This window comes from Nyctereutes procyonoides, unplaced genomic scaffold, assembly GCF_905146905.1.
Source record: "Nyctereutes procyonoides isolate TBG_1078 unplaced genomic scaffold, NYPRO_anot_genome, whole genome shotgun sequence".
In the NCBI taxonomy this organism is placed as follows: Eukaryota; Metazoa; Chordata; class Mammalia; order Carnivora; family Canidae; genus Nyctereutes; species Nyctereutes procyonoides.
In genome coordinates this window covers 24,998,149-25,014,383 of record NW_026575146.1, presented here as the reverse complement: position 1 = coordinate 25,014,383, position 16,235 = coordinate 24,998,149, and the positions used below count along the sequence as shown (strand labels likewise).

The 16,235-nt window shown below is 38.7% G+C and overlaps 1 protein-coding gene and 1 pseudogene across 3 annotated transcripts in view; both read left to right on the top strand.

Annotated features, from left to right (window-relative positions):
• Nucleotides 1-16,235, top strand: part of MCM9 (minichromosome maintenance 9 homologous recombination repair factor) — a 92,137-nt gene that overhangs the window by 66,703 nt on the left and 9,199 nt on the right. For all 3 annotated transcript variants that reach the window (XM_055310050.1, XM_055310049.1, XM_055310051.1), the window contains one exon: nucleotides 15,784-15,986. In XM_055310050.1, the coding sequence (XP_055166025.1) occupies nucleotides 15,784-15,986 (203 nt within the window). The remainder of the gene's footprint in view (nucleotides 1-15,783; nucleotides 15,987-16,235) is intronic.
• On the top strand, nucleotides 7,704-7,834 carry LOC129501127 (U4 spliceosomal RNA; annotated as a pseudogene).

Genomic DNA, 16,235 nt, shown 5'->3' with positions numbered 1-16,235 from the left:
GTTCTCCTTGTTTATCTATAAAGTCTCTGGAGGATATGTGGAGAAATTTGGGTATAAGCAGCTACCATCATCTGGAAACCTGGAAATCAACATTTTGTTTTTTAAGTTATTCTTTCTCATTGTTTAACTCCTCATACCAACTTTTGCTGTGTATTTTTTTTAAAAGATTTATTTATTTACTTATGAGAGACACAGAGAGAGGCAGAGACACAGGCAGAGGGAGAAGCAGGCTCCCTGCCGGGATCCTCAATCCTGGATCCCGGGATCACGCCCTTGGCCGAAGGCAGATGCTCAACCGCTGAGCCACCCAGGCATCCCTGCTGTGTATTTTAAAAATATTACCCATGTTTTCTTTGAACCATTTCTAGAAAGAGTAATGGAGAAATAGTTATCTATAATGATTTTAAAGGGTTCAAACATATGGAAATGGAAATGACCTTTTCTGTGTTTAGAATCAATGGCTAGAAAGTTCAGGGAAGCATTTTAGAATTAGCACAAGGAAGACTTCTTAGTGATTAGAGCTGCCTAGAGCCCAAGTAGGCTGCCTATACAGTTGTAGAGACATTCCAGTGTAGACTAGAAAAAAATTGTGTAAGTAATTTAAGCATCTAATGAGTAAATAGCATTTAAGGTGCCACCTGAGATGCTGTAAACCTCAGCCATGACAAATGAATTCAGCTGCTAGCTGGTTTATTGCAGAATATGTACTTATATAAAATGCAGTGTCAAATTATATCATGAAATATTGAACTTGATCTATGCTAGACATGGAATGAGTTCAGGAAACTGCATCAGGAGCTCCACCTTTCTTTAGTGACCACAGTAATGCATTGGGTATTGAAAGAATTATGATAATGAAGAGGAAGAGTCTCAGAGCTCGTCTGGCTGGGCTGAGGTTTTGGCTCTACTACCTACTAGCTAATTACGGCATTTTACTACTGCCTTGGCTTTCTCATTGCTAAGATATGAGAATTACTACATTTTATAGGGCTACTGTGAAAATTAAATGAGTTAATCCATATAAAGTGCTTCTGATATAACCTGACATATAATAAATGCTAGTTAAGCATTGTTATAGGCATACAATTCATTTTAGAAACCTTTGAGGCAAGGGATCCCTGGGTGGCGCAGCGGTTTGGCGCCTGCCTTTGGCCCAGGGCGCGATCCTGGAGACCCGGGATCGAATCCCACGTCGGGCTCCCGGTGCATGGAGCCTGCTTCTCCCTCTGCCTGTGTCTCTGCCTCTCTCTCTCTCACTGTGTGCCTATCATAAATAAATGAAAATTTAAAAAAAAAAAAAAAAAAAAAAAATTTAAAAAAAAAAAAAAAAAAAAATTTAAAAAAAAAAAAAAAAAAAAAAAAGAAACCTTTGAGGCCAAATACATGTTGAAGTTCAGATTTGTTTTCATTTTAAGAAAGTAACTCAGTGCATATGTCCTATATTATGAAACCTACTAGCAATACTGCAGACGGCACCCTGTAATCAAACATTTTAATCCTATTGTGGTGAAATTTATGAAACCTCACACTAAATGGAATAAAGACACATAAATTTAGGTCAGATTTTCCTGCCAAATTAACTCTGAACAGCTTGCTTTTCCAGAACTTTTTGGATTTTGAAATTGGGATACATGAATATGGACCATTGTCACTGTCATCATTAGGCCTCCTCCATCTGTCCAGGAACTTTGATCAGTCAGCCAAAACATGATTCTGCTCCAGGATGAAATATCGAGTGCTACAGGGTGGATGATAACTGGAAAGGCCTTTTTAAAGTTATAATGAGAAGAGCTCCTGTTACCTGAAGTGCATCTTACACCACGCCTGCTAGGGTCTAGGGTACCTCAGGCAACCAAAGCTGCATCGTTTGGTGATGGGAACGTTCAAAGTAGATATAAAATAGCATCTGTATTATTTCATTACTGCCTTAGCATCAAAAAGGTTTTCACCTTCAAACCTGCCTTCCCATTATTTTGAGTCAGATGCTTTCTCTGACTGATTCTTTATATGTGTCTGTGGGTCTTTCAGACTCATTCAGATCTCTTTAGTGGTTAGTACTTGCTAACTGTAATTCTATATAAATGGTCCTGCTGGTGTTTAAAGCTGTATGATTCATTTTACTTTTTCTTCAGCTGATATCTAAACTCCTGTTTTGAAGTGGGAAGAAAATCACCTTCAGGTGTATATATGTGGGTAACTTACTACAAGAAAAATAGAAGTTCAGTCCAATGAATCCTGTGGTCAACTGGAGCAACAAAAGGCAGGCCTTGCATCACCTTGGGCTTCAGGATGTTTCTTAATGAAGTGGGGGGAAAAAAAGAAAAAAAAATGAACAGAAGATTATAAATAAAAAGGAAAGAAAAACCACCACCAACAGCAACAACAAAAATTGGAAAGATCCAACCTGGATGGCCTGCTGCATGTGGTTTCAGCCTCAAAACATCGGTTCCTGTGACACCATTGAGAATAAGCAGTAGTAATTCCAAACGTGTGTTCATATTTTTGTGTTGTTACTTTTTCAGTTTTCTAAATCTACACACTCCTCAGGAAGCCAATGAGGCACTTATTTAGTGCTCTTGTTACTGTTTTTTGCTGCTACGGTGGCTTTGGTGAGGGATACCAAGACCCAGCCCTCAGCTGTGGGGAATGGTTGCTGGCAAGGTGATAACATCAGGCACATATTCTGCTTTTTGACAGTGAGGACCTGGACCACCTCACCTTGGTTCACACAGATGTCACTCTCTGTCAGCACATAGTAATCTTTGATGAATGAGGTCCTGTGGCAGCATTTAAGGAGTCTTATTGTGTTTCTAAGACTTGATTAGTGCTCTGTGCCCAGGTTTGCTATATGTCTGTATTGGTGGCTTACAGAATGGTCTTCTCAGAAGTCTCCCTGTTCATAAATGCAGACTTGCCAGGGTCACTGTCCATGTTCTCATCCAGGACCAAGTAATTCATCTTGATTCTCCTTTTGAGTATGTAGTCCAGGGTGAAGGACCCCCTCTTGAGTAGTTTGCTTAAGGTGACAGTTTGCTCAAAGAGGAACATGTGCCTCTACCTGCCTGTACCCATCTCAATCATGTAGAACATGTTCTGCTGCAATAGTATATTCAAAAAACAGCCTACAGAATGGGAGAAAATACTTGCCATATATTAGATAAAGGGTTAATATCCAAAATACATACAGGACTCCTACAACAAGCAATTGGATTAAAAAAAATGGGCAGAGAACCAAATAGACATTTTTCCAAAGAAGATGTACACCCACTATTAAAAAGAAATGGTAATTACATAACATGATGGTAGTGACTTTCACTACATTGACAGCCCTATTACAATATATAAATGTATCAAATCAATATATTGTATACCTTAAGTTTATATAATGTTACATGTTAAATAGAATTCAATAGAAAAAAAGTTGGTTTACTCTTACATGTAAATCACACAGCATAGTATCTGGCACATGATCAGGTGCTTAAGTATAGTAAGTAACACAAGTATCTTTCTCTGGCCAAATCTATTTTGTTCCTGAATTTGGATAGTTGAGGAATTTATCAGATTTATCTTACTATATTCAAATTCCTATTTTCAGAAAGCAGGAGTTTGGATAATAAGAGATATCTGTATTTATCTTGTACTTAGTAGGTGCCAGGCTCTATTCTTAAGTATTGCACACATGTAACTTTTTCTTCCTCACAATAGTTCTACATCAGAGCACCATCATTATAACCTGCTTTTTACAAATGTGGAAACAGAGGAACAGAAAAAAAGGCATTTCTTTTGGTGACTGAAACATAATTTGGGGAATGGGAGTTTGTTCAAAGTAGATATAAAATAGCAGCCATTCCTGCCCTCATTATTAGGACTCATACTATCCTATGACTGTTTCTGTTTCTCAGATTTGTTCAGCTCCCTTTAGTAGTTCAGTTCTCCCTCTTGTGTCCATTTCAGATACCCTCAAAAGAAAGACAATTAGATTGTTCTAGTAGATTCATGCCACAGCAGCTCAGAGGCCTCTGGGCAGCCTAGGGAGTGGCTGCCCTTAGTGGGTTCCCAGTCCCTGGTCAAGCCTGCTGTTTGCACATGGCGTTCACAAAGTGGAGTTTGGAGTGTGGAGTTACGGGCTTGGTGGACGTTCCATTGGTTGGCCTGTCCAGATCTGTAATGAGGACAAAAGAATCACTTCAGGAATATACTGAAGAACAAGTCATACAACAGTTGTCCGTGCTGATGGAATTGTCAATGCTGGGGACCAGGAGTGTAGACTCAGAGTAGCCTGGTAACTCAATCTAACTAGGAGTTACTTCTTGATGAGGAAAGTCTTGAGCTCAGTGGGTTTCAAAGAGACAGATTAAAAGGATGGTGATGTTTATAAAGACAATACTTAGTTACTTCCTAGTCAGGCTCTGTAGTAGTTTTTACAGTTTTTCCCACATCATCACATCTACCACCATTATGGGATATTTTCCCTCCAGCTGGAGGAATTGTCCCAATTGACATAATACCACTTACAGAGTGTTACACAAAAAGCACACTCTGGTTTTGCTCTTGGGATGACCGTCAAGTTTGCCTTTGGTGCACAGTGTTCATGTATTATCTGCAACGAAAACATCTAAGCTCCCTTGTAGCTCATGTTCATTTCTTTCTTTAAAAGATTTTATTCATTTGAGAGCATGTGCACTCACAAGTGAGCATGAGTAGGGGAGAGGGGCAGAGGGAGAGGGAGAAGCAGACTCCCTATTGAGCAGGGAGCCCAACTGGGGGCTCAATCCCAAGGCCCTGAAATCATGAGCTGAACTGAAGGCAGACACCTAACCGATTGAACCACCCAGGAGCCCATTTTTCATGGCACTTATTTTGTGTGTCACTCTACAGTTTATGAAAGAATTGGATTTGCCTCCAACAGTAGCTCATCTAATTTTTTGGCTAACAGTTTTCATAATCTTCAGTTCATTCTTTCCCTAATTAGAAGCCTGTTAGTCTTCCTGATGTAAGGTATATAGTTATTTGCCAAATGCAGAGCTCTTGAGAAAATGTCTCTAGAGGCATAAAGCATACCAAGTTGTTAATTAGTAAGCAGATTAGAAGGGTTAAGTGTGAAAAGGGAATACTTAATCATAAATTCTACCAAAGTAAAATAAAGATACTCTGAATTCTAACATTAAAACACTTTACCTCCTCCTCACTCCTCAGTTCAAAGCCTTCTTCATTTGGCCAGTAATACAAAAGCCATCATCATCCTGATGTTTTGGGCCTTTTTTTCTTGGGAACACTTCAAGTTTTTCTTAAAGATGTTTGATACCTTCATGACATCATATCTAGGAATTCTTAAATGGGTCTGCTTTTGCTTTCTGTCTCTCTTTCTCTCATGTTTCAAGTGACTAACATCTGATTACTCTGTGAAGAATTTTTAAATCTGAATTATAATATCCTTTAAGGACATTAGTATGAACCATGGAATCAATAGCTGGCTGACCTCCACAGCTACAGAGGATTTCTTGGAGGTTTTATTTTTTAATGTGTCACTTTGCTTACACTGCTCAGGAGTTAGGATTCTAGGGCAGGGTATCATAGACTCTTCAGTAATAGATAATAACTTTTGCTATTTGCTGAGGATCATAGTAGGTGAAAATCTGATACCAAAATATATATTTCGTGCTACTAAATTATACTCATAAGGCCAGGTAAGAAATACAGTCTAAATTTTAAAAAAAATTAAAAACAAACATGATGGCCATTTATTGTTTTGTTCAGTAAACCTATTTTAAGCACTAAGCAACATCATGCTCTCTGCTAGCTCCTCACATCACAAGGATGAAAAGACAAAGCATTTGTTGTCAAGATACTCAGAACTTTAAACTTTATAGTGAGACAGACAAGTAGACATCTGTTGTACATGCAATTCTAACAGCCATAGAAGGGCCACAGCACCAGTCCCACCTAGCTGATCTTCAGTTTTCTACCTCATGCCAGGCCTATGCATTGGCCTCTCAGAGGCGGGACCTGGGAATCTGTATTATTAAAACCCACCTTAGTTTTCTTTGATGAGCCCCCAGGTTTGCTCTACACACCAGGCAACCTGTCTGCCTCTTCCTCTGGATCTTGTGAAGCTGCATCTCTGGAGGCATCCTCCTCGGAAGAGCCTCAGGTGAAGGTGGGGAGACAGGGAGAGGTGGGAGCAAGTCCTCCTACCCAGTCCCACTGAGAGGGCTCTGACTCCTAGGGGACTAGGAGACACTGGAGCAGGTTGAGAAGTATCCTTAGAGGCATCTCAGTATGCCACCTGGATGTGAAGATGTAAGTTCAGATCATGTACTTTGAGAGTTTCTGTTCTTTCTGGTTGCTCCATGTAAGCAGTAGTTTGACTCCTGTTCTGGCTTATGACTTTGTTACCCTTTACTGAATCAATCTAGAGTAAAAGGCAATTTGTTAACTTAATCAGCCTATTATTAAAAAGCGAGTGTGTGTGTATATCTGGCATTTAAGATTACCAAATATGTGTAGAATGGATTGTGAGAATATCACTAACATATTTTTATTCTGTATAGTTTTGTAAGGCTTTTTACCCCATTTTTGGGGGTGCTAACAGGTTGTTTTTTTTTTTAATTGAGACCCTAGTCTAGAAATGTTGGATAATCTAGAAACATATATGACTTTTGCATTGCAGGCTGTTGTTTGGCTTATTTTGGCAAGGAGACTACTCAAACACTGGAGTAGTTTTTGCCACAGCCAAAGGATCTGGAGCTCATTAGATTTGTCTTGTATTATTTTGGATAGGCTAACTGCTGTAGCAAACAGTGGCTTAACGCATTCTAAGTTGTGTCTTGCTCCTGTGTGTGTGGGAAAGGAGTTATTCTAGCTCATGAAATCATTTAGGGGCCCTGGCCCTTCCTAGAGCTCTTCATTCAGCCTTTGGAACTGGTCCTGAAGACTGTTGGCATAATGTTCCCAGGTTGTTGCATAGACCAATAGTTTGTTCCTTTTCATGGCCCAGTAGTTTTCCATTATATGAATATACCAGGGGTTTTTGGGTTTTTTAATTTTTATTTTTTAACTACTTTGTTTATCCGTTACCAGTTGATGGAACTTTGGGCTGTTTCCACTTTTTGGCTATTATGGATAATGCTACTAAGAAGATTGACATAGAAGTTTTTATGTGGATATGTGTTTTCATTGCTTTGAGGTATATAATAGAGATTCCTGGGTAATATGGTAACTGTATCTAACTTTTTAAGAAACCATCAAACTGTTTTCCAATGCCACTATACCAGTTTACAGTACCTGGAGCAGCGTAAGAAGGTTCTCATTTCTCAACATTCTTGCCAATACTTACTGTCTTTGTGATTATAACACTCTTAGTGTGTGTAAAGTAGTATCTCACCTGTGGTCTTTTCTTTTCTTTTTTTTTTTTTAAAGATTTATTTATTTATTTATGATAGACAGAAAGAGAGGGGCAGAGACACAGGAGGAGGGAGAAGCAGGCTCCATGCCGGGAGCCCGACGTGGGACTTGATCCCGGGTCTCCAGGACCGCACCCTGGGCCAAAGGCAGGCGCCAAACCGCTGAGCCACCCAGGGATCCCCCTCACCTGTGGTCTTGATTTGCATTTCCCTAATGACTAGTGATACTGGGCATCTTTTCATGTGCTTATTGGCCATTTGTATTTTTGTTAGAGAAATATCTATTCAAGTCCTTTGCCCAGCTTTGCGCAGTGGCAGTATCATAGCCAATGAGGTTTATCCGAGACGCAATTATTGCTAATTCAAATCCTTTGCCCATTTTTCAACTGGGTTGTCTTTTTCTTGTTCAGTTTTAAGAGTTATATGTATATTCTATATTATAAGTCCTTTCATAGATATATGATATGCAAATAATTTCATTCTGTGGGTTTTTTCACTTCTTTGATGGTGTTCTTTGAAGCACAAAGTTTTCAATTTTGATGAAGTCAATTTTATTGGTTTTGTCTTTTTTCGCTTGTGCTTTTGGTGTCTTATCTGCCACAGGTTGTTTTACAACTTGAAAGCAACAAAGGCTTTCTTTAGAGTGAGATTGTGGTTTATTCAACAGCACTGATCCCCTGGAAACTTAGGCCTTTCTCATCTCTTTGCTTCCCATCAATTGTATGTGTCAGTATCCAGAGTTCTTTTCTTCACATTTCTCAAGCCTGGTTTGTTAGGTTTTTGTTTTCTTTTCTTCTTTGTCTTAATCTTAGTTTGGGTTGCTGTAACAAAATAACATTGGCTGGGTGGCTTCAACAGCAGACATTTATTTTTCACAGTTCTGGAAGCTGGAAGTACAAGATCAAAGTGCTGGCAGGTTTGGTTCCTAGGGAGGAACTTCCTCCTGGCTTGTAAACAGCTGCCTTCTCGCAGTGCTCACATGGTCTTTCTTTGCTTTGTGTGTATGTGTGTGAGCTTGTGTGTGCATGTATGTATCTTTGTGTGGAGAGAGAGAGAAAGACGGAGAGAGCCCTGGTCTCTCCTCTTCTTCCCACAAGAACATTAATCCCATTATGGGGGCACTACCCTCATGACCTCATCTATACATATCACCTCCCTAAGGCCCCAACTCAATATCATATTGGGGGTTAAGGCTTCAACATGTGGATTTGGGAGAATCACAAACATTCAGGCTACTATAGCCTCCATTTTTTTTATTGTGGTAAAAAAAGAATCATAACGTGACATTCACCATCCTAATTATTTCTCAGTGTACAGTTCAGTGTTGTTAAGTGTATTCATATTCACATTGTCATACCACTAATCTTCAAAACTATTTTCATCTTACAGAACTGAAACTATACCCATTAAACCACAACTCCCTATTTTCCCCTCTTCCAGTCCCTGGAAATCACCATTTCACTTTCTGTCCCTATGAATTTAACTACTCTAGAAATCCCATGTAAGTGTAATCATTCTGTATTTTTCTTCTGTGACTGACTTATTTCACTTAGTATAATGTCCTTAAGGTTCATCCCTGTTGTAGTTAATAGTAGAATTTCCTTTCTTTTTAGTAGGACTGAATAATATTTCATTGTGTGCATGTATGTGTGTGTATATCACATTTTGTTTATGTATTCGTCCATCCGTGGACACTTGTGTTGCTTCCACCTCTTGGCCATTGTGAATAGTATCCCCGTGAAAATGGGTGTGGCCTCCATTCCTCTTTTATTCAACCTAATTGCGGCTGCCTTAAGGCCATCTAAACTGAAGCCTTCACCCTTAACCTGGGTCATTTTATACAACTGAGAAGATTTATTAGGACTCTGTTTGTTGATCAAAGCCTTTTCAGCCCTTGTTCTTAATCTCTAGGGTCTAGAAGTTGTTTTTTTATAGCCTTTCAAAACTTCAAATTTCTGAGCTTTCCGTTCTCTTTCATTACTCCTTGGGAACTGGTCAGTTCTTATGCTTGTCTCTTTCCTGCAATATTTTGCTTAAGGCAGTTTTTCTAGCTCCTGTCATGGTCTGATGTAGGTTGAGGGTGGGGTGCTCTCCTCCACACAATCATCCAGGGCCCAGGCTTCCTCCCTTAGGTAGCTCTCTGACTCCATGGCTTTATCCTGGTCGATACTGGCAAAGACCGGGAAGAGGAGGAGAGTTGCACAGGAAGGCTTTTAGGGACCCACCTGGAAGTGGCATGTGTTCTTCCACCCCCATTCCACTGGCAGCACTTACCTACTGCAGTTCTACTCAACCATAAAGGAGGAAGGGAAACATGGCCCAGCTCTGCTCCTAGGGAGAAAGGGAAACAAGGCCTGGTGAACACACAACGGCCACTATCTCACACAAGAACTGAATTTAGGGGTACCAGCATATCAATGGTGATTAAAGCCATGAGTGGGGATGGGGATCACCCTATAAAAGATGTAATGAGAGTCCTGGGAGAGCATTGCAAAAACAAGAGCACATTCCAGGGAGCCTGTAATACTAAAAATAATTTATGTAACCTAACTTTTACAACGTTTATAAAAGTTATTACTATGCTTTTAGGAAAGTGAAAATGTGTGGACTAAAGGGATGCCAGGTGGCTCAGCAGTTAAGTGTCTGCCTTTGGCCCAGGCCAGGCCGTGATCCTGGGTCCTGGGATCAAGTCCCACACTGGGCTCCCTGCATAGAGCCTGCTTCTCCCTCTGCCTGTGTCTCTGCCTCTTTCTCTCTCTGTGTTTCTCATGAATAAGTAAATAAAAAAATATTTAAAAATTTTTGTGGACTACAAATAGAAAAATTATCATATGATTTTGCTCATGTATGGAATTTAAGAAACAAAATGGAGGACCATAATGGAAGGGAGGGAAAAATAAAATAAGATGAAATCAGAGAGGGAGACAAACCATTAAGAGACTCTTAACTTTAGGAAACAGACTGAGAATCAATAGAGGGGAGTGGGGAGGGGAATGGGGTAACTGGTTGATGGGCATTAAGGAGGGCATGTGATGGAATGAGCACTGGGTATTATATGCCACTGATGAATCACTAAACTCTGCCTTTGAAACTGATAATATACTATATGTTAATTAATTGAAATTTTTAAAAAGTAGCTTTTTAGAAACCGGGATGTTTTCATTCCTTGATGTTCATGTAGAAAACAATATATATTAGCATGATTATTTTATGAATGTTGAAATCTGTAAGTATAGAATGGCATTGAATTTTAGAAACACTGAACTAAGTAATTTTTCATTTATCATGTATTTAGTGAATGTTTAATGAGCATTTATTATGTGACAGGCATGTGAGGATAACAATAAGTCATAGTCCCTCAAGGAGGATCGAATCAAGTAGGAAAAAGATATGGCAAGTCAGTAAACACCTAAACCATCAGGCAGGTTCTCTAAGACTACAGGAACTGTTTAAGATGTTAAACCATCGGGGTGACAGTCTACAGGTAATAAAAGAGTACTCGTTTTGAGCTAAGCAGGTCTGGGTTTGAATGGCAGCTCTGCTGCTCTCACTGGTGGGGGAGTTACTAACATTTTTTAACTTCTACTTTTATTTCTAAGTTGGTGATATGTTACCTACCTTGTGAATTGTGAATTGTGCTTGTGAATATTAGGGATAGTATGTATACATACAGCCTAGCACAATGCTTGCCGTTACAGATATGGTAGTTCCCTTTATTATTGTTATCAAAAAAGGTGGAGGTCATACTGGATTGGAAAAATCACCATTACCTTACACAAATTCATGAGTTCATTCATTCAGTAGTTATTTAGTAAGCCACCACTATGCACAAAGTACCTGGGATTAGACTGTGTTTGCATATCTGTTCTTATGCAGTAGTGTTTGTATCACAGGCATTTATACTACCTTCCCCTCTTTCAGATGACCACGCCTCTATTTTTCATTGCTCACATTTCCACTAACTGCCAATGAGGCAGCCTTTTTTCTTCACATGTGAATTGTCCTTGGCCCCCTTCCTTACACTAACTCATTTCATTTTGTCCCAATTTGGAATAATTCACCACCTTCTTTCTGTGTTTGCCGGTTCCTTTTCCTTCTCACATCATCATGCATAGCTGTAAGATTGTATACCTCATAGATACTCAGGAGTCTCCTTAGAAGGTCTCTTTGCTGATGCTAATGCTGACACGGATGCCATCATCCTGCTGCTTGGCAGGCGCCGTATAGGACCTCCTTGTCCTACAGCAGCTCTCTTGTAAACTAACTGAGGGCAGGGACCACTACACCTTCTTGAATTCTCAGTCTGGTCCAAAAACAGGAAATGGTTTATAAATATTTGTCAATCAGAGAGAAGAACAGTCAATTTCACCTCACATTGAAAATAATTTTTTTAAGTATCACTTTATATGCAGTTGTATTTTGCTTCATTGCCAGTGTTCCAGCAGTATTCCTTTTCTATGATAAATGCAAACAGCCTCACTTCAGTATGGATTAAATGTGCTTTGTGGGATTAGTTAGGAACAATTTACTACATTCTTTTTGGCAAACTGGATTCCAGGTTCCAAACAACTGCCTTTACAAACCCATTCTGGCACATAAATTATAAGATGTAGACCGTCTGTTCCTCATTTTTCCCTTTCAGTAATTTTTTAAAAGGGGATTTGGTTTTAAAGGGGGATTTAGTGCCTTGTTTGTCGTTCTCTTTGATAAGTGTCTTTACCACAAATAAAGATTCTCAAACTTTTTCTGTCTTACAGCATGGTCTGATCCCTAGAGCCAACTGGAAATAGATCAGACATTAACGAATGTAGCACATGTTTGCTGATGTCACTGGGCTGTGACTGCTGAGAGGCAGACATGCCACTATAACTAAAAATGGCTATTGAATGAAGAGTATACAACTTTATAGAGAGAAAAGAACCTACATTTGTTGTTGTTAATGAATATGCCATGTTATTTTGAGGACTTGCCCATCATTAATAAGTTTAAAAACAGTATCTATGTGATGGCATATCCATACCTGCGGCACCCCTGCTCTGTTGCATGCCTCTCCTCATGTCCACAGTTCCCCATCTTACCTGCCCAGACCTCCTTAGTCTGTCCTTCCCTGTTGCTCCTCAAGAACATGATGCTTTTCATACATCTGATGGTTATCTGATATCTTCTTTGGAAAAAGAACTATTCAGATCCTCTGCCCAGTTTTTTAATTGGATTGTTTGGTTCTTTGGTGGTGAGTTGTCTAAGTTCTTTGTATATTTTGGATATTAATCCCTTATGGATTTATCCCTTACAAACATTTTCTCCTGTTCAGTAAGTTGTCTTTTGTTTTCTTGATGGCTTCCTTTGTTGTGAAGAAGTTTTTTATTTTGATGTATTCCCAATAGTTTACTTTTGCTTTCATTTCCCTTGTCTTGGGAGACATATCTAGAAAAATGTTGCTATTTGGGGCACCTAGGTGGCTCAGTCAGTTGAGCGTCTGACTCTTGGTTTCAGCTCAGGTCATGATCTCAGGGTTCTGAGATCGAGCCCCCCACTTCTGTTGCTCAGCACAGAATCTGATCGTCCTTCTTCCTTACCCTCTGCCTGTGCCCCTTGCTGACACAAGCATGTGCTCTCTCACTCTCCTTATGTCAAATAAAATAAATAAAAATTTTTTAAAAAAGAAAGAAAAATGTTGCTATGACTGATGTCAAAGAAATTACTGCCCGTGTTCTCTTCTAGGATTTTATGGTGACAGGTCTCATGTTTAGGTCTTTAATCCATTTTATTTTTGTGCGTGGTTTTAGAAAGTATTCTAGTTTCACTCTTCTACATGTAGCTGTCCAGTTTTTGCAGCATCATTTATTGAAAAAAAAAAAACAACTATCTTGTCTTCATTGTGTATTCCTGCCTTCTTTGTCATAGATGAATTGACCATGTAATCATGAATTTATTTCTGGAGTTTCTATTTTGTTCCATTGATCTTTGTGTCTATTTTTGTGTCAGTGCTATATAGTTTCGATTACTACAGCTTTGGTAGTATATACCTTGAAATCTAGAATTGTGATACCTCCATTTTTGTTCCTTCTTTCTCAGGTTTGTTTTGACTATTTGGGGTCTTCTGTGATTCTTTGTTATTATTTGTTCTAGTTCTCTGAAAAATAATGTTGACATTTTGATAGAGATTGGATTGAATTTTTTTTATTGGATTGAATTTATAGATTGCTTTGGGTAATGTAGACATTTTAGTAGTATTTGATCTTCCAACTCATGAGCATGGAAAATCTTCCCATTTGTGTCATCTTCAATTTCTTCTATCAGTGTTTTATAGTTTACAGAGTATAGGTCTTTTACCTCTTTGGTAAAGTTTATTTCCAAGTATTTTACTCTTTTTGATGCAGCTGTAAATGGTGTTGTTTTTTTAAATTTCTCTTGCTGCAATTTCGTCTTTTACTGTATAAAAAAGCTACAGATTTCATGGTACTAATTTTGTATCCTACCACTTCACTTATTTGTTTATTCTAGTACTTTGGGTAGATGTGTTAGGATTTTCTGGACCTGAATAGACATTTTTCCAAAGAAGACATACAGATGGCCAACAGACACATAAAAAGATGCTCAGCAGCGATGATCAGGGAAATGCAAATCAAAACTATATCGAAATATCACCTGTTAGAGTGGCCAGAATAAAAAAAAGAAGCAACAAATGTTGGTGAGGATGTAGAAAAAAAGGAACCCTCATACACTGTTGGTGGGAATGCAAATTGGTATAGCTATTGTGGAAAACAGTATAGAGGTTTCTCAAAAAAAATTAAAAATAGAAATACCATATGGTCTAGTAATTCAAAAACACTAATTCAAAAAGATATATGCACACTTATGTTTATTGAAGCATTACTTATAAATAATAGCCGAGATAGGGAAGTAGCCTGTGTCCATCAATAGATAAATGGATAAGTAAAATGTGATCTGTGTATATACACATACACAGGAATATTACACAGCCATAAAAAGGATGAGATCATGCCATTTGAGACAACATGGATGAACCTAGAGTATTATGCTAAGTAAAACAAGTCAGAGAAAGGCAAATACCATATTATTTCACTCATAAATGAAATCTAAAAAAATTTAAAGCAGAATTATTTTTAAAGATTTTATTTATTTATTCATGAGAGACAGAGAGAGAGAGAGAGAGAGAGGCAGAGATACAAGCAGAGGGGGAAGCAGGCTCCACACAGGGAGCCTGATGCGGGACTCGATCCCCAGTCTCCAGGATCAGGCCCTGGTCTGAAGGTGGCGCTAAACCACTGAGCCATCCGGGCTGCCCTAAAGCAGAATTATAACTATAAATACAAAGAACAAGCTGATGGTTGCCAAAGGGGAGAGAGATGGGAGTTTGTGAAAAATAGGTGAAAGGGAGAGGGAATGAGCTCAATTTGGAAATGAGTAGGTCACAGGAATAAAAACCAGAGCATAAGGAATGCAGTCAATGATATTGTAGTAGAGATGTAATGGAACAGGTAATAGGTACACTTATGGTGGACATGGAATAATGTATAAACTTGTCAAATCACTTAAATTATGCACTTGAAACTAATGTAACATTGTTTGTCAGCTATACCCAAACTAACGTGATGCCAATCAATCCTTATTTTTCCTGATTTCCTTTTCCCCTCTCCTTTCCCCTCTTTCTCTCCCTCTGTCTCTTTCTTGCTCTCGTTCTCTCTCTCTCGTTCTGACTCTTGTTTCTTTAACTTTAGAAAAATCAAGAGAAGTGACCACACAGGAAGTTTTTACTTCAACTACTCACTGTTCTCCAAAGTCACCCTTACCCTTACCCCTCACCTGCAGTTTCACAAATACATGTGTGTGCATGTATGTGTGTATATTTGTATGTAGATAGATAGATAGATAGACACCTTCACTTAAAGAAGTCCAGATGTTATGAAGGAGTTCAAAAGCTACTTGATCATGTTTCTTTAATTATCTCTTCCATCCACATAAATGAATACACATCATCTTTACTTCCCCTGGAAACTTTATCCTTCTAGAATTTACCATAGTCGTCTTTCATTATAGCTCATAGATTACAAGCTCTTTCAGAGCAGTATCCATGTTAATTTTGTATACCTCTTAGCACCCAGTAGAGGGATCTGCTCATTGTAGGGGCATTAGAAATGTTTATTCAGTAGTAACTTCCATTCTGGATAGGCTTCTATAAACGTACTGCCTTCAAACTTAATGTTTGTGATATGTCCTTGTATCATTCCACATACTCTTTCACACAAGTCTCTCTCAATTTTTAAGCTACAGGAGCAGCCCCTTTTCATTAACAAGTTTAATTTTGTTTTTTATTTTAATCTCAACAGTCAGTGAATTGTACCCTCTCTTTTAATAGCCTTGTGTGTAAGCTGAACACAAGGACCACCATCCTGGCAGCAACTAACCCCAAAGGCCAGTATGATCCACACGAGTCTGTGTCTGTGAACATCGCCCTTGGCAGCCCACTCTTAAGTCGATTTGACCTGATCCTGGTTTTGCTTGATACCAAGAATGAAGACTGGGATCGTATAATTTCTTCCTTTATCTTAGAAAACAAAGGTACGTGGAGATAAATCATTCAAGATAACAAAGAAAAAGTAGACATAACCAAATGAAATTCTCTTTGAAGAAAATTAGGTAAATACCCAAGGTACTCTACCTAATGGTCAATAGACGCTTGCACAGAAGGCAGTAACAGAAGCCATTTAGTGCACCCAAAATAATGAGCAGAAGGAAAAGGGCCTACTGATGATATTATAGTTGGTAAGAATGTTCTTTGTGATGAAAGGGGGCAACGTCATGATACAT